General features: G+C 42.5%; 2 protein-coding genes across 8 annotated transcripts; one reads left to right on the plus strand and one right to left on the minus strand.

Annotated features, from left to right (window-relative positions):
- Positions 1-144: 144 nt before the first annotated feature.
- On the minus strand, positions 145-11,986 carry LOC115578063 (lamin-A-like). Of its 4 annotated transcripts, XM_030410911.1 has the most exons (14): positions 11,612-11,986; positions 8,571-8,719; positions 7,491-7,844; positions 5,320-5,476; positions 4,090-4,215; positions 3,544-3,714; positions 3,214-3,339; positions 2,475-2,695; positions 2,117-2,387; positions 1,755-1,862; positions 1,542-1,661; positions 1,401-1,457; positions 907-1,104; positions 145-757 (listed from the first exon to the last, which is right to left on the minus strand). In XM_030410911.1, the coding sequence occupies exons 3-14, from the start codon at positions 7,826-7,828 to the stop codon at positions 722-724; spliced, it is 1,929 nt and encodes a 642-aa protein (XP_030266771.1). In that variant the 5' UTR covers positions 7,829-7,844; positions 8,571-8,719; positions 11,612-11,986; the 3' UTR covers positions 145-721. The 4 variants fall into 4 exon arrangements, with proteins under 4 accessions (XP_030266771.1, XP_030266772.1, XP_030266775.1 ...); XM_030410912.1 differs by lacking the exon at positions 11,612-11,986 and having other exon boundaries at positions 7,491-7,840; positions 8,571-11,099; XM_030410915.1 differs by lacking the exon at positions 11,612-11,986 and having other exon boundaries at positions 907-1,101; positions 8,571-11,099.
- Positions 11,987-12,552: 566 nt separating this feature from the next.
- On the plus strand, positions 12,553-22,826 carry usf2 (upstream transcription factor 2, c-fos interacting). Of its 4 annotated transcripts, none has more exons than XM_030410970.1 (11): positions 12,553-12,768; positions 15,242-15,285; positions 15,511-15,626; positions 16,246-16,365; positions 16,461-16,617; positions 17,174-17,261; positions 17,598-17,642; positions 18,420-18,478; positions 18,945-19,051; positions 19,537-19,665; positions 21,321-22,826. In XM_030410970.1, the coding sequence occupies exons 1-11, from the start codon at positions 12,731-12,733 to the stop codon at positions 21,408-21,410; spliced, it is 993 nt and encodes a 330-aa protein (XP_030266830.1). In that variant the 5' UTR covers positions 12,553-12,730; the 3' UTR covers positions 21,411-22,826. The 4 variants fall into 4 exon arrangements, with proteins under 4 accessions (XP_030266830.1, XP_030266836.1, XP_030266845.1 ...); XM_030410976.1 differs by having other exon boundaries at positions 18,945-19,036; XM_030410985.1 differs by lacking the exon at positions 17,598-17,642.
- Positions 22,827-23,271: the final 445 nt, after the last annotated feature.

The raw sequence follows: 23,271 nt of genomic DNA on the forward strand, positions 1-23,271 counted from the left end.
TTGCATAAAATATAAATACAAGTGAAGCCCAAGTAACTGGAAATAGTGTGTGTGTGTGTGTGTGTGTGTGTGTGTGTGTGTGTGTGTGTGTGTGTGTAGATGAATATAAGGTCACTTTCATTGATCAAGACCAAAATGGCAGAATTCTGAAAAAAGTCTTTATTGCTGTCAGTAAAAATACACAATATTCTGTGGATCCATAACAAGGTTTGGCCAAATGTACTTATTTACTTTAACTCCAAGTAAATTCTGTTCTACATAAAAGTATCCTTCAACATAAGTGAGCACAAATGAATTTACTGAAACCCTGCTGCATCACCAAGAGTAAAGCCGATCTGTGTAGCACGAGAAGTATAATTCACGACCAGCAGCAGAATCTGTTGATATCACCAGCTTTATTAATTAGTCCAAGCAGTTGTTTAAAGCTGCTAGACTGTCTGAAAAGCTCTGGATTTACTACTTACTGGAAGACTGGTAGAAATTTCCAACCCTTAATGTCACTGATACAAAAGTGGCTGCTTTAATCAGCTTTTATATTCAAGAACATATGTCAAAGGCATGCCTATATACATTATAAAAAAGCAGTATGAGGTTTTATTGCATACAGTATCTTTAACATAATTCAAAAGAACATGAACTGAACTTCTAATTATAACTGGTAACTAAAGAACTGATAACTAAAAACTACTTGAATAGTTGAAGTGTTTCAGGATCCAGAGGCTCACATGATTGGACAGCTCTCCATTCCGAATCCGGCCTGAGAGGACACAGAGTTTTAATCATCACACACAAATTCAAAATAAAGACAGAAAAAATGTCATATTAACAGTTTTGTGTCTTGATGTTTTGTTTGTTTCTGATTTGGCCTTTAAAAAGATTCAAAGGAGGTCATATATCGGTGCCCACCTTGCGAGGGGTACTGGTGCTGAACACGTAGGAGTGCGGCAGTAAACCCTCGGAGAGGCCTCCGCTGCGGAACGAGCGGGAGGCTGAGCTCACCGAGCAGCTGCTGGATTTGTCTGAAGGAAGTCCGCAGGAGCCGCAGACCACCGTCCGGCTCCGCAGGTTATACTCGCTGTCCCCACAGGTGCTGTGAGCCACCTGCTGAGGCAGAGGGACAGAGTCAGTATTAACATTACAGCCTTTTATAAGTAAACAATCAGAATCTGCAAATATGTCTCATGTTTGATTGATCATTTGATCAACAGTTGTTTTTGATAATTTAACCAGTAATTTTTTAAGAATAATTCTAAATATTTCCTGATCGAAGCTTTGGATTTTGAACTGTTGTACTTTTGGCTGTGGAAAATTAATAATTAATTCATTTGAATAATTAATCATTTGAATCCAGAAAATACAGATTTCTGTGCTTTGCATATTACATGTACAGTTTCTCTCACCATGTCATCATCTTCTTCTTCCAGCTGTGTGCGGGTCACCTTCCTCATCGCCATTTCCTGGAGGAAAAACGTAGTGAATGTTTGTTAATTCATTTATTTAGTGACAGAACTTGACTAATCATAGCACTAAATGTAACATACCTCTCCACTGGCGCTGATCAGGGTGGTCTGGAACAGGTCTCCGGTGCCCCAGGAGGGCTGACTCTTCCACACCAGGTCAGAGGGAGGATTGTGAGTCCCACCAGCACCAGAAGCCCAGATCTGTCAACCACGATTACAAGATACAGGTAGAGAGTGAGATATCAGTGACTGTGTTCATCGCTGCTCATTTATGATTCTGCCGAATGAACGTACCGTCACCCTGTGTCCGGCCTTCAAGGTGAATTTCACCGGGAACTTGAAGATGATGGGAGCACCGGATCCAACCTGCCGCTTCAGCTGCCAGTTCCCCAGGTTTTGATCCTGATGGTTGAATATAACGTCAGCGGGTCGTTTTCCTCAAAGTAATATTCTCCTCACAGCTGATTATGAATTATTAATCTGGGCTTTTAAAGCTGCATGGAGTACATTTGTCTCTGTGACTTTAAGTGAAGATGGGAGCTCTATTTTCTGCAAAGATTCAGCCTCTGATAAAAATGTCAGAAAACTGTAGACAGCATGTTTGTGTTGACATATAATAGATCATATTCAGTAATTACATCAGTTATTCATCTCACCTCATCTGATTTGTTGCTCATTCTGACATACTTCCCCTCCAGGTCCACCTCGTCCACGGTGACCCGTCCGCTGGCTGAGGCCTGCTGGGTGATGCGAGTGCGGGCCATGGCTCCACCTGTGAAGCTGGAGGCCTCGCTGTCGGTGTCGTTGGGGCGGCGCCTCTTGGCAGGAGAGTTCTGGCTGCCGTAGTTGACCGATCGAGAGTGAGCTGACGTGGAGGAGCGACTTGCTGTCACTTTGATGGGCGGGGGGCTGGGGGAGAGACGCAGCCTGCAGACACAAACAGGATGGTGATTATTAACTGGGTGTCACTCTTATGTGTTGAATCAACTCATTGTGAGCTCATGGTCAACAAACCTCTGCTCCTCTCCCTCCAGCAGCTTCCTGTAGGCACAAATCTCCATATCCAGAGCCAGCTTGACATCCAGCAGCTCCTGGTACTCGTCCAGCTGCTGCTGCATCTGCTGCCTCATCTCGGCCATTTCTCTGTCCTTCTCCCCCAGCAGGCGGCGAGTGGTGTCCCGCTCCCGAGACAGGGCGTCCTCCAGGTCCCTTATCTTCGCCTCACGGGCCGCCAGCTGGACCAGACAGAAGAATCGCACAGTTAGTGTCAGTCTGCAAACTAACAAAAGGGGCTGATCATATAGGTCAACCCCAACTGCTAACCACAAACAATAAAAATACTGTGTGATTGATGATTTATGGGTAAAAATCTTAAATCTTTAAGTGATTTGACATTTAGTGACATTTTGGCCTTATAAAATGTTTCATATCATATGCCAGTTTTGTTAGGATCAGCCAGAAGAAGTTGAAGTTGAAAAGTGCTTATTTCTTCTCAGAAAGTATAAAACAAACTGGAAACTTTGCTTGAAATAAGAAAAATCAACAATACATTGTATGCAATAAGGACACAACTGAACTTTTCTGCAAAACCTCAAAATCATACCAAGTGTGTTTGTGTCAAAAGGCGCAATGTGTAAGAATTGGCCACCTTTTGAATTCCTACTCCAAACATACTCTTTTGCTGCTTTATGTTACAGGTGTGAGTGTAATAACCCCGACTGTTCTCAGTTCGCAGAGCGGTTTTCACAGTCACCTGTTTCTGCAGCTGGCTGAGCTGAGCCGACATGGACTCCAGGCGAATTCGTGTCTGCTGCAGCTCCTCGTGTGCCGCTCCGACCAGGTGGCTGCTCCTGTCGGCCGACTGACGGGCATTTTCCAGCTGACAGAGGGAACGACAAGGTTAGAAAACAAACAAAATCATCCGACGACTCATTCTAAATCGAATTCTGCTTCATTAAAACCAATCTACGACACTGCTGCAAATCAAAACTGTCCTTCTGACAGTTTGATGGGTCATTTTATCGACATAAGAGAAGTTGATGTTTTTTTTGTTTTACTCATGACAACTGAACAGATGCTCTACCTTGGAGTTGTAGGTCTTCTCGATCTCGTCCTTGTACATTTTGATCTGCAGCTCGTGCTGGTTACGCATCTCGGTCAGCGCCTCCGCCAGCTTGCTTTCAAACTCCTGCTGGTGGCCATTGTCCATCTCCACCATACGAGACTCGTGGCGCCTCTTGACTTCCCGCAGTTCCTGTTGGAGCGTCACCAAAACCATTAACTACAAATGCATGTTTATTTTTTTAAAGAACTGGCGGATGCTGATGCGATAAAAGCAGTGTTTTCCCCCTCGGTTTGTGGAACAGATAAGTGCATGTATTTGGCAGTTTCACATCATGTTGGACCGATATTATTACCATGTACACAAAGTTGGAAAATCAGGTAATATTTGAACAATGCTAAAAAAGCTTGATAATGAAACAAAAATGATTAAATAATTGATTTCACTTTCATTCTGCTGGGCTCAGGTGCTGCACCCTAACTTCAAAATGTTAGGGGAATCCCTGACAAAGGGGGGGAAACAAAATGATTCACTGGTGATGATGTTGAGGTGTTTTCTGAGTCTGACCTCAGATTGGAGGTTCCTCTGAAACTCCAGCTCCTCCTTGAGGGTCTGGATGCGGTTCTCTCCGTCCACCCTCCTCAGCATCTCATCCTGCAGCTGCTTCCTGGCATCGCCCAAACTGGTGTCCAGCTAAGGGAGCACAACAGGAAGTGAATATTAGTACAAACCCAGGCTAAAACATTGATATAGACACGCAGCAGAGTGCAGAAATATGGGGTGAGTACAGTTAGAGGACAGGAGAGAGAGGAGGCTGCTTGAAGAGTCTTAAAGGGACAGTTCGCCGCAAAATCTAAAATCCATGTTTTCCCTCTTACCTGTATAACAATTCATGCATCGAGATTGTTTTGGTATGAGAGTTTTGTAGATATCAGCAGGTAAAGATGGCTGCCCTCTCTTGAATATAATGTAATTAGAAGGGCACTCAGCTTGTGGTGCTCAAAATGCCAAAAAATATATTTTAAACTTCCAGTTATCGTGTTCTCGGTTACTGAAGATAATCCACTGACCTCGTCGTGAGCAGTTTCATTTAGGAAACAATTTCCATATCACTGCGCCAAAGGGAGCATGGATCTCCTCATGAGGGAGAGGCTCGTTCTCCTTTATGCGTGGTGATACCGAACAAAAGTAGTTCCCGCGTGAAACCGCTCACCACAACGTCTGTGGGTTATCTTGAGCAGCTGGGTCATGATTTCTGGAGAGAGGACATTTCTGTTGAGGTTTTGAAATGTGTTTATTTTGGGGTTTTTTGGGGCCTTGTGAGCACCACAAGCCGATCGACATCTCGTTCCATCATATTGGTGAGAAGGCAGACATCTGTATGAGCTGATTTCTCCAAAATTCAGCAACTCGCGCCGAAACAATCTGGTTGGAAGAATAAATAGGAGTGCAGATAAGAGGAGAAATATTTGGGATTTTGTCACTTTAAGTCTGAAGTCACACAGATACAGAGTTCAAGATGTTTTATGGTTTGTTTTTTTTGCTCAAGAAAAGTTATGTAATCTCTGGCCTTGTGATGTCTTTACAAAACTGGAAAAGCTAAAAAAAAAAAAAAAAGTTCGCTACAGGGCAAAAACGCAAGACTGGGGTTGTGACTTGATCTCTGATACGCTGACCTTTAGAACGACAAAGTTGGAAGCACAGAGGAACAAACTTTGAGTTGGTGAGCGTGTACGGTAACCGCAGCCAGATGAGGCCCAGATGTGTTTCCAAAACTCAGCGTGAGTTTGAGTTTACCTTGGCAACCTGCGCCTTCAGGTCCCTGTTTTCCACCTCGAGGTTGCGCTTCTCTCCCAGAGCCGTAGTGAGGGACGCATCCTTGGAGTTGAGCAGAGCCTCCAGGTCCTTGAGCCTCTGCTGCGCTCCGGCCAAGTCCGACTCCTTTTTGGTGTTCCTGTACAGACATAAAGAGAACATAAGAGGTGAAGACACGGGTGAGTCAAGGGGTAAACACGCATTTTGCTTTGTAACTTAGGAACCGAGTAGAGACTGATCTACTACAGTTTCCTTTACACAGTCCGGGGAAACACAATCCGAGCTATTTTTGATTAAGGATGTAGTCTGGATGATATAGGAACAGGGAGAAGACCTCGGTGCATATGACTCATAGACCACAAGGATCTGCGTCCAGTCACGTGTACGCGGTAGCCACAAGCCACAGCCGCTGGTGTTTAGCGGAGGCGCTGCCATGGCGACGGCTTGGCTTTGCCAAACACACAACAGTCTCCGTCTCAATATTTATGGAAAAATAATGGAAGCAAGAGTGCGGCCCTCCAAACACTGCCACGTATTGTGTGCATAATGATTACTTTTGGTGAAGAAGGAGAAACTGGGGAAAGAGTTAGTCATCAGGCTCTGGATGTGGCAGCATGGGAAGGAGTCGGCGTAGAAAAGTCAAACGTCAAACGGCAGTGAGCAATGAGGAGGGTATGCTGGAGCTTGGGAGTGGCCCCAGCAGCAGCAGCAGCAGCAGCAGCAGCAGCAGGGCGACACTGTTCCCAGAGCGTCAGCAGAGAGTTGTACACACTTCAGCTACTTAGAGCTAATGAGTGAGAGTATTGTGCTGCTGTGTGCAGGAATGTGTTAGATATTAACACTGCAATCACCAAAAAAAAAAAAAGCTCCCAGCCGAGCTTTAATGCACGAATTGATGGACTTTTAAAGGATTTGGGGGGAAAATGGGAATTTAAGTAGCCTCGGGGCAGCTGTTCCTCCTCATGATCATCAGATAAACAAGATAAACTGGATCAAGAGTGTCTTTTCATCTTGATTAAAGGCTGAATTGTTTAACTTTTGTATAAAAAAAAAACAAACTTTTATAGTCTTGCGGAGAAGAGAGCTCCCGATCTGTTCTGTGTTGTGGTGTCTGCACTTATATTGTAAGTACTTTCCAAGAGGGTTTGGTATTTCTGACTAGACTGTGTTATTACTTGCCACGAGTGATAATTAAGGGATCATAGTAAATGCTAAAATGTTGCGTAACAATAGAACAAGTAGAGAAGAGTCATAAAGACAGTAAACTGACAGGTAGACAGCGATGTTTAGGTGTATCTAGTTTGCCAGCGTTCATATGGATCCCACTGCTTTTCGTGGTTCTGATTGGTCGCCTTCATTAAGTTTGGGCAGAGCGAGTTGCAACAATGCTCAAAGTGCGGATCGTCACCTGGTTCATGGAGATTTCCCTAATTGATTGATTTGGGGTTGCTAAAATTTGCAGCTAACCTCTGAACTATTGTGAAGCCCCACCATCCGCCAATGTCCCGTAAGAGTAAACGGAGATGACACGACTCTCTCGACTTTAAGGGTCGGGTCTGAGGTTAGGGTAAGAATATCAGGGCAGCCAATCAGAGACAAAGGAGGGCGGGTCTAGGGATGCACGCACAAGGCTGCAACAGAAAACCTCCTGAGTGTGAGGTGCATTCTTTCTCTACAATCTCAGCTTTTTTTTCATTTGTACGAGGAATATTACGAAAGTTATTTCACACACAGTCGGAAGATACAACTTCTCACGATGTTTCAGGGGTGCTTTAAAGAAATCCAGGGCCTCTAACGTGCTGCGGCCCCCTTAAACCCCCCCTTACCTAACACTTGGTTGTTTTCAAAAATGTGCCTACTAATTTGTTCCACTAGCACACACATGCAAGCATACAAAACATTTTAGAAATGGGATTTGAAAGTTATTCTTGAATCGTTTTTTATAGCGTCGTTGCATGTGGACATTCACGTATGATTTTATAACCCATGCATTAAAGAATTAAGTTATAGGCACGTGTATTAAGTTTGTTTTTCTCTTCACTATAAAGCAAAAATGACATTGTAAGAACATCAGATGTAAGTTAAAGTGACTGTATGCAACTTTTCACATCCCTACAATAAAGTCTAAAAAAAGAAATTCCTCTGGCACCCACCTTGCTTTCAGCTCTTTGTAGTCCTCTCTCAGCTTGCCCAGCTCCAGCTGCAGACGCGCCCTCTCTTTGGCCACGGAGTCCAGAGTCTGACGGGCATCGGCCAGCTCCGTCTCGTACGCTGCCTTCAGGCCCGTCAGCTCCCGGCTGACCTCGGTCTCCGACTCGGTGATGCGCAGACGCAGGCCGGCGTTCTCGGCCTCCAGGAAGCGCACCTTATCGATGTAGACGGCCAGCCGGTCGTTGAGGTTGGACAGGTCCTCCTTCTCCTGGAGGCGCGTGATGCGGTTGGGGGAGATCGGTGTGTTCGCACCTCGGGGAGTGTTTTTGGGCGTCGCCATTGTTCTTACTTGCTGTCTTTCCGGAAACAGATTATCAAATAAGTTATATTGATAATATTTTCATGCACAATAAATGTAAAGGGTGTTTTTTTTTAATTTTCTTATGTATATTACCCTTAAAGACACATTTTTTGCCGTTCTTTCTGTGATTTTGAGGCTATTTTGGTGTGGCTACAGGCTTCTGAGTGTGTGTTTCCTGTGTTTGCATGTACTTTTGACTATTTCTGATGTTGTACATGCTCTGTGCTTGTTTTTTTTTTTTTTCATTTCTCTCGTACATAATTTTCACTTTATATTGTTGTTACAGCACTTTATGATCTGAATTTAGAAAGTTTTACTCTGATATATTGAATACTTTACATAGGAGGATGGCAGAAACTGACCATGTGGTTCAGTCTACAGATCTACATTTGAAAATCACCTGTGTTAGTACTAAAATAAATGCAGAAAATGATGAAGAAAACATTTCTAACCTGTCCATTACTTTCTCTGAAAAGTGTGAACTCCCTTGTGAGTGTAAAAAGGGCATAACTGGCGACTTTAGCAGTGAAAATAAAGATAAATCCCTGTGAAATATCCACTGTTTCTAGAAACTTCCAACTCTTTTGTTGAGTGCGATAGCATAAAACACACAAAAGACAAGTACAATTAACCAAAAGACATGGGAGGGGTTATCGACTCCACCCTAAAGTCAAATAAATGTCCCTGCACAAAGGATGCCAACTGTAACGAGTAGATTTACCTTTTTAAAGCTCGTCAGGTGAAGAGAAAACGCTGCTCCGAGATGTATTGGTAGACTTTTCTGTTAATTTTCTTTGCTGTCTTGTGATGAGAGTCCCTCTGAGGTCTCCGGCACTGCTCAGTCTGTTACTGCGCTGTCTGCAAGCCCATCTGACGGTGCCCATGTAGGAAAGAATGAGATGGGAGGAGAGGAGAGAGGCTGGCCTCAAGTTTGGCACTTGGTAGGTGGTTGGTCCTCACTCTCTCTCTCTTTCTCTCTCTCTCGCTCTCTGTCTCCCTCTATGTCTCTCTCTCACTGTAATGGGTGTGCAGTCTGAATGAATGAGTCATCCTCCACTCAAAGAAACTCACAATGCCATGTGATACATGCAAGGGGATAATTTTAAGCAGATCTGTTGCCTGCGAGTCGCGATCTACTCGTTTACTTCGACTCAAACCGCCGATGCTTCTCCGTGAAGTTACATAAGAGGTTTCAGATTGTTTTAACTCCTTAGCTGAAGTCTTCAGAGCTTGAAGCTTTGTTTTTTTTATGCCTATTTATTTAAGATAAACTAATCTAAATGACTTCCTTACTCTTTAAAAACATCTGAATGGTCTGTTACGCGGCAGGAATGTGTGTTTCAGCTTCGATTAAACATCCCTGTCTTAAAAGAGTCTCGACTGTAACACAGCCAAGAAAAGAAACTATACTAATGTGCTCCAGCAGACCACAGTAATGCCTCTCTGGCTTTCTTTTGCAAACATTATACTTGTACGGATTCTTTTTAAAAACCCACTTAAATTGGAAGCGGCCTGCTGGCGAGCAAAGAAAAAGCTACTCAACAGGAAAAAAAAAGGGGAAACCTGGATGTGTAGAGTTTTTTAAAACAGAAAGTTTAATGGATGTATTTATTTCCTCCAACAGATCCCCCCTTTTTTTTTTTCTTCTGCACACTTACAAGAACACGCACTTTATTTATTTGCTGTTAGAATGATATCAGTCAAAGAAACTCACCTATCAGTGAACATAGTGAAATTAGTTATTTAATTTGTTGGACCCTGCGGTGCTTTTTGAGGCTGTCAGTTGTTACCTAATTTGGTTGAAACTCTTAAAGGTCCAGTGTGTAGGATTAAGCGGTTTTGCATTTTGCAACCAAATTGATTTGGAAATTCTGCTCCTCCCTTCAACGTCCCCCTTCCAATGTGTTGGAACACCATTTATGACAGGCACCAAAGAATGCAAATGTTTGTTTGTCTGGTCAAAGCTACTCATAAAAAACATGGCAGGCCGTGTGGAAGAGGCTGTGCTCCCTCTGTAGATAGAAAAGACTCATTCTAAGGTCAAAAAATCAACACAACTCTTTGATTCAGGTGATTGTAAACTAACAAAAACACAAATAGGAACGTTGCAGTCAGTTTCTGACAATAGCTCCTTCTTAATCCTACACACTGAACCTTTAGAATGAGGCAAAATGTGCTTGTGATCCCTTGTCACAGGTTTGGGTGTCAGTGTGAGCACGAGAAAAGCTTCTTCCTTCCCATATTAATGTATTTTGGGGTGTTTTTTGTCTTTATTGAGAGTAAACAGACAGGAAATGAGGATAGAGACAGATGGAGAATGAAGTCTGGACTCTAACCTGTGAAGTGTGACTGTCAGAAGGACACCAATAATGATAATTGTTTAATTTGGGGGATTTTCACAGATCCAAAGAGGTGAAAGTGTCGAGAAAAAGAAAGAAAAAAATTAAAAATGCAATAAATACATTTATCATAGACTATGCATATATACACGTGTGATACTTTTTTTTCTTTGTCTCAGCCATTTAATCATGTTCACATATTAACAAAACACACAATTCATCATCTTAAACAATTATTTTGAGTACATTAATTATAAGTACATTTCCCATCTAATTCTATCACACAAGTTTAATGTAAAGGCTCAAATTAAATGCAAAGTTTTTCCATCATATTGAGCCAATGTGTAAACATTAAACAACAATAATAATAACTGCCAAAACAGTTATTCATATGTGATAACTGAATAAACAGAAGCTGGATGTTCATCTGAAGTTATTCAATTTACTCACATTGACTCAACGTGATAAAATGTGAAAAAACTGCATTAAAAGTGACACTTACTTATATATGAAAATCAGATGGAACCTTTACATGTAATTGAAATACTAAAAGTCACTGTTTTAGTCATAATTATCATTTTTATTGCTTATTTTTAGCTTGTGAGCCCTCGAGGGATGCTGACTCAGGACGGTTAGATCACCTGATCTCAGGGAAAACCGTCAAATGTTGACGTTGATGTGATAGGAGATGCTTATGTACACATTCTGTCGTGATCTTGTTTATTAATTTACTCTAATTAAAGTCATGTTACGTTGTTTTGACACAGCAGTACATGGGATACTTGGGAATATGTGTTCATGTACCTGTGTAGTGGGTTTATTTATGCACATTTCTGCTATCTGATGTTTTTCCGGTGTGCAACTATCTATCCTGCATAGTGAGTATAGTGCAGTGCAGTAGTTACCTCATTAATCGTCAGGTTTTTATTGAGTTTTCACATCTAAACAGCAAACAACACACAAACAGTGTGATAGAAAGTGTCTGGAGATAATTCAGTGATCTTAATATTATACTATAATTAGATATTTATTTAGCTGGTGTCATAAGTCTTATAGATGTTCAATTTTTTTCCTGTTCTCATCAAATGCAGACTCTTAGACGGTGTGTCGGTTATTCGTGATAATAACTTGGATAATTTCCAGCCACTGATCCTGTTCTGTCTTGTTTACATTAAGCCAGATCCTTCTCATATTCATTTATCTGTTTATTTATTTATTTTTACCTGCTCTGATGAGGTTAAAGATCTTCTCTCATTACATCATTCTCAGTATGACACGGTGCATCTTTAACTACTCTGGTTATTGGTTAATTCATCATTTTAAAGGTGTTGCGGTGCAGATGTTCACCCGCAGCTCATTAAAAACACAAAAAACAAAGATGTTGATATTAAAAAAAAAAACATAATATGTGAATTAAATCAACCGTGTAAAAAGGCAGACATGTTGAGATCTCAGTCGTGGTTTGGTTATTTCCTCTATTTTCTGCTGAGGGCTTCACGCCTGCTCACAGACGCGCCATCGGCTCGGTCTGATGTAAAGCTCCCCACTGAAGACACAAACGCGACACAATCTCATTTTTAACGTCCTCCGGCTCAATCTGTCGTCTGATTTATCAATAAAAGTGATACCAGCTGTCCGACGTGACATAAAGAGCTGTGAGTTACGAGCGGCGTGAGAGCTGCGCGCTGGTTTCGTGGCACGACGCGGACCGTTTCTGTCATGTGGTTTGTGGGAAAACCCGTATTGGATCTCTGTGGTCACCTGGGCACAGGAGCTGGGAGAAGTGTCGTTGACGAGCTGATTGTCAGCGTGTGTTTGACTAACAAAGCTCAGATCAACACGAGTGCCCGAATATACACATATACGACCCTATCTCACAAGTTAGAGGCGGATAATCCATCTGTGTGCGAGTTTTACGCACGAATAAAGCGAGAAAACGCGATAATATCATTTTTAAAGGCCAAACTCTATACACCCGAGGAGTCACGTGAATACGACGCGACGCAAAATGAAATCTTGCACATTCAAAAGCAACATTTTCGGGTGTAAAAGCGTCAGAAAAAGTCGTTTCCCGACACGATAAACCGCGCAAACGAGTCCACTCCGCGTCTTGTCGGGCGCAGGTCGCAGCCGCAGCTTTGCGCGGATAAACAGCAGCTGTTCGCAGCCGAGCAACAAAAAGAGAAACCAAGGACACGAAGATTTCACGCGAAGCTATAAGGAAATAATCTCCCATCCGCATATATAGAAGTGAATCCGAGAGACTTTAACGATCCCAGCCGTCACACCGGAGCTCCGCCGCCTCCGAGAAGCCGCGCAAACCCCCCGAGCTCGTCTCTTGTTCCTGCTCCCCGCACAGACGCAGACGGCTCCGTCCCGCTCGGCAGCGGCCTCCATTTTAGCTCCTTGCCCGGTCGGTGCCTCACGTGTCCTGGACTGTCTTCCTCACATGACCCGTGTGTTTGTCCCCGTGATCAGCGCTTCCATCTCCGTAAATCAGTGTCGTTGAATATCGGCGTTTTACAACCCCGCAAAAAGCTTCATGGATATGCTGGAGCAGAGTCTGGACAGCTCGGCGAGGTGAGAGGCTGCTGGCCGCTTCCTGCTCAGCCATGGCTCCCACCACGGCCTACAAAACACCCTCTTTCTCCCCGCGATGCTTTGATAATAACCTGCAGATACTTTGAATGTGTTTTGCGCTGTTGTGTTTTCAGTCGGTGACGGCGCTGCCCGCAGTTTTTGGTGCATTTAAAGACATTTTCCGGCATAATTTGTGCGCCCTTTTTTTTTGCATATCTGGAACATCACGATTGCTGTTTTATTTACATGACAGGAGAGGCGAGATGCACAGCTGCAGTTTGTCCGGCTGTAATCATCCAGGCATCTCATTGCATTGCGCTGTTGGTAATTCTGATGCAGCTCTTTTAGGATTGAATGCTTGAATTAAAAGCAGGAGGGCGGTGTTGGGGGTATTTTAGTTATTTATTTAAGTTCGTCTCGACTCGTGCAGCAGATCGGAACACTTTCAAGAGATTTAATTGTCAGGAAATTCTAGTTTTCCTCCAGGAAGTTGCAGAAAATCTGGTATCTGTCAAGCTTGTATTACAGTTAATATCACTTTATTTATGTCTTATCTTCATCTCCTCTTGTGGCCACCAGGGGGCGCCCTCCACCCACAATGTCTTAGTTTTATTTGATCCTTTTGTAAAAAAACAGGCAGTTTCATCAGATCTGCGCATCTCCATATTAAGAGATATCGTAACAGTCAGACAGACACGTTCACACTCAAGATTTCACAGTGAAGAAAACAATTCCAACCTTTTTAAAATGTTCCAGTGACGTGTTTTTTTCTGTTTGTAAGCAGGATTTGGAGGTCCTGCACTCCTCAGAATGAGTTAGCAGGGCTGGATTAGCCGGATTAATCGCACAGTAATCAAAATCCCAATATGACTAAGTGCAATATCCAAATCGCAAGAACTGCAGTTGTATTATGAATGTGAAATGTGTCACAAAACAGTGTTTTAGTGCTGGAGAGATGCTCTGGCCTGCAAAGCTTGCCACATCATCATCTTGATTTTACTAGTTTTTCAATGACAGTGAAAAAACCTGTGATGTCACATTTGATCATCCATAATAATAATGATTTATACCGCAAACTCAATATCTGTAAGAATAATCGCAGTGCCTGATTTTCACCATATCATGCAGTACTGTTAGGTGCAGGGATGTATGGGCGCACGTATGCATGTGCATGCAATATTAGGAAATATTCACAGAACAAAAAATCCCAGTATGTCACAGAATAAACAATCAAGCGAAACACTAAGAGGACACTGTGTTGGAGTCACAGGAGAGCAGAGGTAACACGGGGGTTTCTGTAGTCGAGCCGTGTATATCGACGACATGCGATGCTCCCTTCTGTTTGTTAAATAGCACGAATCCACCTTTTCATTTAAGGTGCAGTGGTGGTGAGGAGTTAGGGCACTGCGATGCACAATCAAGTGGATTAAAAGGATAAGTTCACCTAGAAATGAAAATTCAGACATTATTTGCTCAATCGATGGATGGATGGAAAGTCAAGTGAAGATTTGGTCCACAGGATATTTCTGTAGCTTCACAGCGAAACGGGATCGTACCATTCTCCTTAACAACTGAGTTGGATGGGGACTTGTTTTAAAACATGAATAAACAACTAATTGGAATCTCCAGTTTTTTAGAAAGACGACCATCACCCTGTTTTTAAAAGATGAGTTCTCCACAGGAGCTGCTAAGCTCAACGCATTAGCATGCACGTCGTCCGGAGCAGTTGCACGAGCTAACCACATGTCGAGAGTGTTGATAACGTCTTTTCGAATTAAAGAACACATGTCCATATTTGTTGGGGTCTGTACCCAACAAATATTTACTTACATCCTTTTAAAGTGGAGAGAGCGTGGGCATTTAGTATCGGTATAATCAAGCGCAGACAAGTTTGAGATGATTCGATGGTCTTTCCAATAACTAGAAGAAAAATGTGATTTGGGTATTTTACAGAAGTCTAATCTTGATCTTCAGTTTGCTTGATAGTTGTTACACGTGGGTTCTGGGTAAGCATCACCGGTATTTTTAACATTCGACCGTGTCAATTTCAGAACTCTGAAGGAGGTTTGGATGTTGGTAGCAGCCTGAATATTCATAGATGACGTAGAGAACAGCATTTTTAATTTTTTCCAGAATCCAAAACATGCTTGTGTTCGATGCCTGAGATCCGAAATGTATCAGAAGCAAACTATGGATTTGCAGAGGCTGGAGAAAAAGAGGAGCCAGTGACATATAAGATAGTGTCATCTGTGTGACAGAGATAATATTGTTTATATTTATGGAGAATAGAAGAGGTCCGACAATGGAGCCTTGTTGTACACCCATACTGACGTTAAAGGGACTTGACTTGGATACGACTCTCTGAGGTCTCAGTCATGAAACCGTTCGGAGGGCTTGATGATAAGTTATGATTTCTGAGAAATGTCGAGGTTTATCTCAAAATTGACTCATTTGTGTCTGTTTGTGTTTTCAGTCACGAAAAACAGGAAACAGAAGAGGTGGTGCAGCTACAGGAAGGTAGGAGCCTCAGTTCTTGTAACCCTGAAAGCAAACGATCAGTTTCTTTGTCTGAACATAAAATCTCTGATGCAAAAAATGACAAAGAATGGAAGAACGTTGAGTGCATTTCATGCATCGTTGCATCTGAAGAAACTCCTCCACTCACATCTGTTTTTTTATTTTTAATCGCTCTGCCGCGTTGCAGCGTCACTGATTTGTAACTTGTCGCCCGGTATGTTGCAGGAGAGACGGTGGGGACGGAGGAGCAGACTGCAGTGACCATCACCGGTGTCCCGCAGGCTGCGTTCGCTGAGCACAATGTGCAGTACCAGTTCCGCACAGAGAACAGCGGAGGGCAGGTGAGCCGCAGATGGTTCTTAAACTTTTTTCACACCAGCCAGTTTTTGAGAAATTTGAATTCTACAAATAATAAACCACAAACCCCCAAGGCGTCGCCTTAATACAGATGAGACGGATGTTAAAGCCTGATAAGCAGTTGTTTGTGACTGGAAGCGTAGCGAAACAAAATGGAGGAGAGAATGTGAATCTCAAATACTGTGCGTTTAGGTGAAGTCGGCGGCTTTTTATTAAAGGAGCGCTCTGTAGTTTTAGGGAAGAAATTTTAATCAGAAGAGAAAAAGATCTTCATCGACTATTTTTATGCCTAAACAAACTAAATTAATATACTCTCTTTTATTTCATGACTGAATAAACAAACTGACCTTAAAGGACAACACAATTTCATGGTTTTACTTTGTTTATATGTGGCGGACCCTGCCACTTTTCTAGCTTCAAACAACGTTCTGGGACTTTAGTGTCCTCTTAGAACAGCTTGTATCATTAACTTATTAGTATTTTTAAATTTGGAGTTTGAATTTCTTCTCCATAACTACATAGTGCTCCTTTAATGAGTCCTGGTTTCATTTTGACCTGGTTTATTTTTTTTGTTTAAACCTTTCCTCTCTGTTCTGTCCTCAGGTGACCTATCGCGTGGTCCAGGTGACAGATGATCAGTTAGAAGCAACAGCTGACGGGACCGGCGCCGTCAGCGTCGTCTCTGCTGCGGCGTTTGCCGGAGCGCCTCAGGCAGTGGCACAGGTGAGCAAACATACAGCGGCTGTGAGGACGTGATCCTCGTCTCCTTTATTATCTTACCTGGTTGACCCACATGTCCGTGACTCCACCTCTTCCAGGCTGTTATCCAGAACCCTTTCAGCAATGGGGGCAGTCCTGGCGGGGAGACTGTGGGCGGAGAGACACGCTTCGCCTATTTCCCCGCGGCCACCGTCAGCGACGGAACAGCCGTGTCGGTGCAGGCCACAGCCGACCCAACGATCACACAGGCAGGAGGTGAGGAAACGGCCGCGACCTCGCTCCTCAGTCATCTCTGGAAAAACACGACGATTTTGCCTACAAAATGAGCGGCGGAACAGAATATCCATAAAAATCTATGACTTTTCTTTTCTTCACATGTGGGCTTCTGTTGATGATTTACAAAACACATGTTGCATGTCCTGCCGCCCTTTAACCTTAGGTACATTCCCAGGGTTCTTGCGAGGTCTTGAAAGTTTGGAAAATGCTTAATTTTAACGGCTAATTTGAATAGAATCCTTGAAAATTGCTTGATTTTTTCAGCATTATCTGGTGTTTTCATCGACACAATCGCTCATATAAACTTATATATATATTTTAAATGAAACTATCCCGTCATCATAATTGTTTGTTGTTCTGGCGTAGAAATTAAGAAGAAGATTATATAGTAATGATCAAAACATACAAAAAATGTGACAATTTCTTTTGTTGCTCTGAGTGTAAAGCAACTTTTGATTTATACCAATCTTTGAAAAGAAATCCAAGTTCTTGATTTCATTTTTACATTTTTCATCCGTTGTCTGGTAAAATCCAGGTCAGTTTTACGTGATGATGAGCCCCCCGGAGGTGCTGCAGACGACGGCCCCTCGCACCATCGCGCCACGCACACACACCTACACTGCGTGAGTATAATACACTCACACTCCCCCTCACACTCGTCCCATCCATGAAGTCACCATCTCCATAACTCTCTCCCCCCCACAATGTTTGGCCGACTCCTCACCTCCGCATTCTCTCACCCCCTCTCCTCTGTAACCTCACAGTGGATCGGATCTTCTTTAACTCTATCTTCCCCCTTTTTTTTTTCTTTTGGAATGAATCGTTTTGTTTGATTTAGCTGTGTGTACAAATTGAGATACAAAAAAAAAAACAAAAAAAAAAACAACAATCTATATCCATCATCTTAAACATCCAACATCTGAAAACCACACTCTGTCCTACTTACCTGCCATCCCCAGAGACCTTGGTGAAAGCGAGATGTTGCAGCATGGCAGTTCAAACTGGTGAGAAGAACTTTCACATACGCCCCCACCCTGCCCCCATCATGTGTTGTAGAGACAGACGTCTGTGGGATCACTAATCAATCATTAGCATTCCTTGTATTGTGAATTGTACGTTGACGGCGTTGACCGTATGTAAAGATGGGCGACGTGACGGCTGCTCAGTAGCGAGGATGAAACGCTGCGATTGCCGTCAAAAACCTCTCCATGTTAGCGGATGTAGAGTTTTCGTTGGTTTCAATTATTGTTATCATGCTGATGTTTGCTCAAGTATTAATTATCTAATGCACAGACACTTTGGCTCCATTGCAAGATGACACCACCTGTATCCAGGATGTTTTTGCTTCGTCTTCGCACAGTCAGATGAAGAGGAGACGCGTCGTCCATCTTTACATACAGTCAATAGTTGACAGACATAGAACATTGCTAGCTTCTGTAAACTAAACCCTGAGTTAGCATAAATAAGACATTACACATCCTGATTCAGTGGCCGGATCCGAGGAACCTTTGCCCTGCAGAGGATCTGAAGGTTCTTCTGTACCTGCATCTCCTCTCCAAATAATAAAGACCTAAACTAACGGTGCATGTGGGTACTGCTCGTCAACCAGCCTAAATACACGATAACAGAAGCCAGTGCTTTGTTCAGAACTGTTTGAATGAATGTTTTTCGTTAACTTGATTCTAGTTCAGGCGTTACAGATGTATTTAATGTTGAAAGTCGGATATTTTATGCGGAATTTCATTGTAAATTTTTGTTTTCGTCTGTTTCTGTCTTTACAGGAAGGTGGAGGGTCCGCGGGCGCCCAGAGATGAGAGGCGGCGAGCGCAGCACAATGAAGGTATGTGGTGGTCGGTGTCAGGAGAGTTTGAAAACTGTGATGTCTCTGTTAGGCCGTGTTTGGACCAAATCAGGTGTTGTGGCAGTGCGGAAAGACCCAGTTGGGATGCGATTACGTCTTTTCTTATAGCCATATCACTGTATCTGTTTCACCCTGACAACAAATGCGTCACCAAAAGAACTTATCCAGGCTGTATTCAAAGGGCTTCGACAATATTTGGTCACCGCAGAGTGACGTTGCGTTTCGTTTCTCCAAAAGTTGATTCTGTTTTGACTTTTCGCCGCGAGACAACTGAGGTTTTAATCTTGTGATAAAATGACTCAGACGAATGACGTTTTTTCACCGCAACACCCAATTTGGTCCGAATGAGGCTGTGGAGATGTTTGTTGAAGTGTTTTTTTTAAATGCAACACAGGCTGTAGTCGTCGTTGAACTCTGGTTCAATTGTGTTTTTCCTTTTCTGCAGTGGAGAGAAGAAGAAGAGACAAGATCAACAACTGGATCGTCACGCTTTCAAAAATCATCCCCGACTGCAGTGTCGACAGCAGAACTGGAGCGGTGAGTGCCTCAGAGGTCGGCCTACAATTTTTTTTTTCTCCTAAACCATGTCAGATAGTTTTGATAACGTGTGTTTCTGATGACATAACATCTGCCTGTAAGACTCCGGTATTTTGAGGTCGCGGCTGCTGACGGCGCCTGCTCGTCTATCTGCAGCCTTTTAAAAATTTGCATCTGTGTTACATTTTCTGACCACTTCCATACTTGAATCAGTGCAGTGTCTCTGCACTCCTAATGCATGCTTGCATAACTGGTGCTGAGAGTCAGATTGAAACACAGCGTGTAACCACAGCCAAGGCATCTCGGTCTCAGTTAAAATGAGGCTCTATTAAGAAATATTTCAGCTGTTGGGGACGTGTGGCTTTGTTAATCAGATTTTGCCCCGTACTTGCCCAAGAGCTGGGTCTGAAATGTTTCGGTGACTAGAGGAAAGTTCAGTGGAAATTCATGCGTGTGACACTTTGACACATTTAACACCTCAACGTGCTGCTACTTCTCAGAGTAAAGGAGGCATCCTGTCCAAAGCCTGCGACTACATCCGAGAGCTGCGCCAGAGCAACCAGCGACTGCAGGAGAGCTACAAAGAGGTGGAGCGGGTCGAGATGGACAACGAGCTGCTTAGACAACAGGTTAACATCTTTGTAGAAACTCGTCACTTTTTAAGGGCAGAATTTATCTCTGTGTTGAGGGGGGGAAAAAAGTATGTTAAGGTGCAGGTCTGAGCATAGGTTGCCCATTAAATTTGTTGTATGAGTAGGTAAACATCTAGACAGGAAATAAACCTTTAAAGAAAAACAGAAGAAGAAGAAGAAAAAGTTAACCTTGCCATTATATTTAACGTGTTAGTGCAAGCTTATGACTGAGGCAGGGAAACACTGACTGCTATTTGCAGAGTCTTCTTGAATAATTTGTCAGCAAAACATTGTGTTCCTGTCTCTCTTTTCCATCATTGTATTATCAGTGTCCATTTGTGTCTCTCTGAATATAATATTTAACATTGTAACATCCATTCTGTCACCGTACAAACACAAATACTCCAATATCATAACATATACTCACAGTTCGACTTTGTCAGTGATGCCACAAACACTGATAAATGTGTCATTGTTTCTTAAAATGTCAGTTTCTGCCCATCCAGACTTAAACAGACGTTTAAAATCCATTTTCAGCAACTTAAAACGATAGAAGTAAGACTTGTTCTAAGAAATGCCCACGTACATGTGGACAAGGCCTTACTATGTCCAAATTAGTGTAATCACAATCCTGGAATTTCCAACTTAGATAAAATACCTTGTTTACCAAGAGGAAAGAATGACACAACAGATGTAAGGTACAGACAGATGGTGGATCATTGGCTGCACTCCAGATTGCAATCTTGTTCTTTTCACCTGAAATGTCACATTATGGACTGAGATGGAGAAGCAAGAGGGTCAAAGTTCAAGGCACAATGTTACACAACGAAGTAGCATGTTTCAGTTTGATGTGCCAGTATATACTAGAGGTGGGTGCAATTCATCGATGTGGCGATGCATCGCGATGCGTCACGTGACGATTTGGCATCGATTAATTGATGTGGATGCTTTGCCGCAAGACCAGAACAAATAACACGTAACCGGAACCTTAGCGAGAGCGCCGCCCGGACTGTTTAGCGAGTGGGACCACAACAAACGGAGCAGTAACGTTAGTTTCTTTGCAAAATGGCAACAGCTTTAGCAGCCCCCAAAGAGGGGCGATTCTCTCGCCACCGGGGTTCACTGCAACCGCGTGGAAGCACTTTGGATTTTATGAGAGAGCAAACAAGACGACTGACGAGACCTACGTGATTTGCTGTTTTCAGTGTTTTCGGCCAATAGAGGGAGCTCACGTGCAAGTTGAGCTTTCCCTGGTCAAAGTGCAAATTTTTACATAGTCATAAAATAAAATATTTTGTGTCTTTGAAAAATACAAGTCAAATTTTCAAAAAACCTTGTTATTTACTTAATGAGTGTAGTTTTAGAGTAACTGAGTTAATTGATAGGCTATTTATTTACAAATGTAGCCACAGATGAAGACAAAATCAATCTTGTATGGAAAAAAATTATTCAAAATCGCAATAATCGAAGAATCGTGGCACCAATAATCAAATCGAATTGTCAATCGTTATAATCGAAGAATCGAAGCTCCCATAATCGAAATCGAATCGTGAGGTACCCTTGTTGGAACACCCCTAGTATATACTCTGTAAGGGCTTAAATCATTGTATCGCTTTTTTATTTAATGTGTTTAACTGTCTTTTATTTTCCAGATTGAAGAGCTGAAGAATGATAACGCACTGCTTCGAGCACAGCTACAGCAGCACGGCGTAGAAGTCAACGGAGATGCAACGCCACAGTGATTGTGGACTTGGGACACTTGTACCATCACAAACACGACGTCGCATCCTCCCACCCACCTGAAACAATAACCGGGAAAAGGAATAATAACGATGAGAGACGATTTCCATCTGAAATTGGACCACGAAAAAAAGCGCGCGCGGGGCTTCGAGATGAACACTGAAGGACCTCCAGCTGTTCGACGGCTCTGAAATCCGTTAACTGTGTAGCTAACTGAACCTCTCACCTCTGCTTCAAGGAAAAAAAAAAAAAAAAAAAAAAGACCTCTGCACAGCACCACCACGCTTGCACCAAACGTTTCTTCTAATTTTAAATTATGAACCTGCCACAGAAAATTTTCTTTTAATGATTTCACCTTTTCATCGTACCACAAAACGCCTACTTGTTCCTTCTGTTTTTTTTTTTTCTGTTGACATTTGCTGTGTTTTGAAACTACTAAATGTGGCATGAATGATAGCATCCATTTACTTTTTTTAATTTATTAGTCTTTTAATAAGGAATGTGTACACGGAAAGAAAAGCTGATCTCTGAATTCACTTTTTCCCCAGTGACGGACAAATAATGAGCGGGTCAGATATTTTGATCGTGCTCATCACTGTTTCGAAGGAGAGTTTGACTGTCAGTGGATCACGTGTGTCTGTGTGTGTGTGTGTGTGTGTGTGTGTGTATAGCCGATCTGTGTGAGGTAACGTTTTCTGCCTTTTAACACTGACACTCTGAACACCAGGCAGAGCTCACAAACTTTATAAAACACAGTCTGAGTCAGTACATTCAGAAACGGTGAAACTTTTTTCTGACAGAGTTAAAGCAGCTTTGATAGCACAGGCATGGAGGTTTTTATTTTTAGTGCAAGGCCTTAATAGAAGCCTGTGGGAGAATCTAGGTGTTAACATAGCTCAGGTAATTGGGATAGTGCACTGGCAAGTGGTTCCCAGACTCAATGAAGTCTTTACATATAGAGTTTAGCTCTCTGTCGTGTCCCCAGTAGGTGCATTGTACAGGTAAAATGAGAGTATGGAGATTCAACGTGTGAGTCATTTTTAACGGGCATTAAAATATGGTTTGTTTGTATATCTGCTAAATAGGTCACTGGTGTAATGCACTGAAATAGAGGTTCAGTCGTGAGAGGTCTCAGCCTCTGTTTGGCCCACTAGTCCTGCTGCATTTTTAGTGGACACCCCAGGTGGCTTTGTTTTTTTTTCTCGCAATATTCCCTAATTCTTTAAAAAAACTCTGGGAACCGTTGCTGCTGACAAAAAGACCAGAAGACGACCGTGGCCAGGAAATGTGCTGATGAGGGTAGTTTGGATGCGAGTGATGATAGTTGTAACTAACCAGCTTTTGTCACCACAGCATGGAAATATAACCACTGGCATGACTAAATCTGACTACAATAAAACTGAAGTGTTTATACCCGAGTGGTGTTTATGGCAGGTGTGTGTTTTTAAGTGGCCTGTGAGAAGCGAGGAAGATGCCTTCGAGGTCAAACGAGATTTTCCTGGGAGATTTCTGTTCACCGATGTGTTTGAGTGTGAGGGAAGTGTTTGTCAGCTGTATACCATCGAACACTTTAGCTCAGTGGTTGAATGTAACTAAGCACATTTACGATTTGCTTTTAGGATTGCAACGGTATGAGACTTTTTGCTGTACAGTAACGGTCTCAGAAAATATCACAATTTCAGGGTATATACAAACTCTTACGTACATACACACTTTTACTTACATTCATACATAGACACTCTTACATACATGCATGCATACTCACTTTTACATATATAAATACTCAAATATGTGTATGTGTGTACATATATATATATATATATATATATATATATATATATATATATATATATATATATATAT

Source organism: Sparus aurata, chromosome 3 (assembly GCF_900880675.1).
Source record: "Sparus aurata chromosome 3, fSpaAur1.1, whole genome shotgun sequence".
Taxonomy (NCBI): Eukaryota; Metazoa; Chordata; class Actinopteri; order Spariformes; family Sparidae; genus Sparus; species Sparus aurata.

Excerpts from the sequence above, each read along its gene's own strand:
- usf2 (XM_030410970.1), top strand. The coding sequence starts at position 12,731 with ATGGATATGCTGGAGCAGAGTCTGGACAGCTCGGCGAG. Across the intron at positions 18,479-18,944 it reads GCGAGCGCAGCACAATGAAG|TGGAGAGAAGAAGAAGAGAC; the intron begins GTATGTGGTGGT and ends CCTTTTCTGCAG. Across the intron at positions 19,052-19,536 it reads GAGCGGTGAGTGCCTCAGAG|AGTAAAGGAGGCATCCTGTC; the intron begins GTCGGCCTACAA and ends GCTACTTCTCAG.
- LOC115578063 (XM_030410911.1), bottom strand. The coding sequence starts at position 7,828 with ATGGCGACGCCCAAAAACACTCCCCGAGGTGCGAACACACCGATCTCC. Across the intron at positions 3,340-3,543 it reads AGAAGACCTACAACTCCAAG|CTGGAAAATGCCCGTCAGTC; the intron begins GTAGAGCATCTG and ends TCCCTCTGTCAG. Across the intron at positions 2,696-3,213 it reads TCAGCCAGCTGCAGAAACAG|CTGGCGGCCCGTGAGGCGAA; the intron begins GTGACTGTGAAA and ends TGTCTGGTCCAG.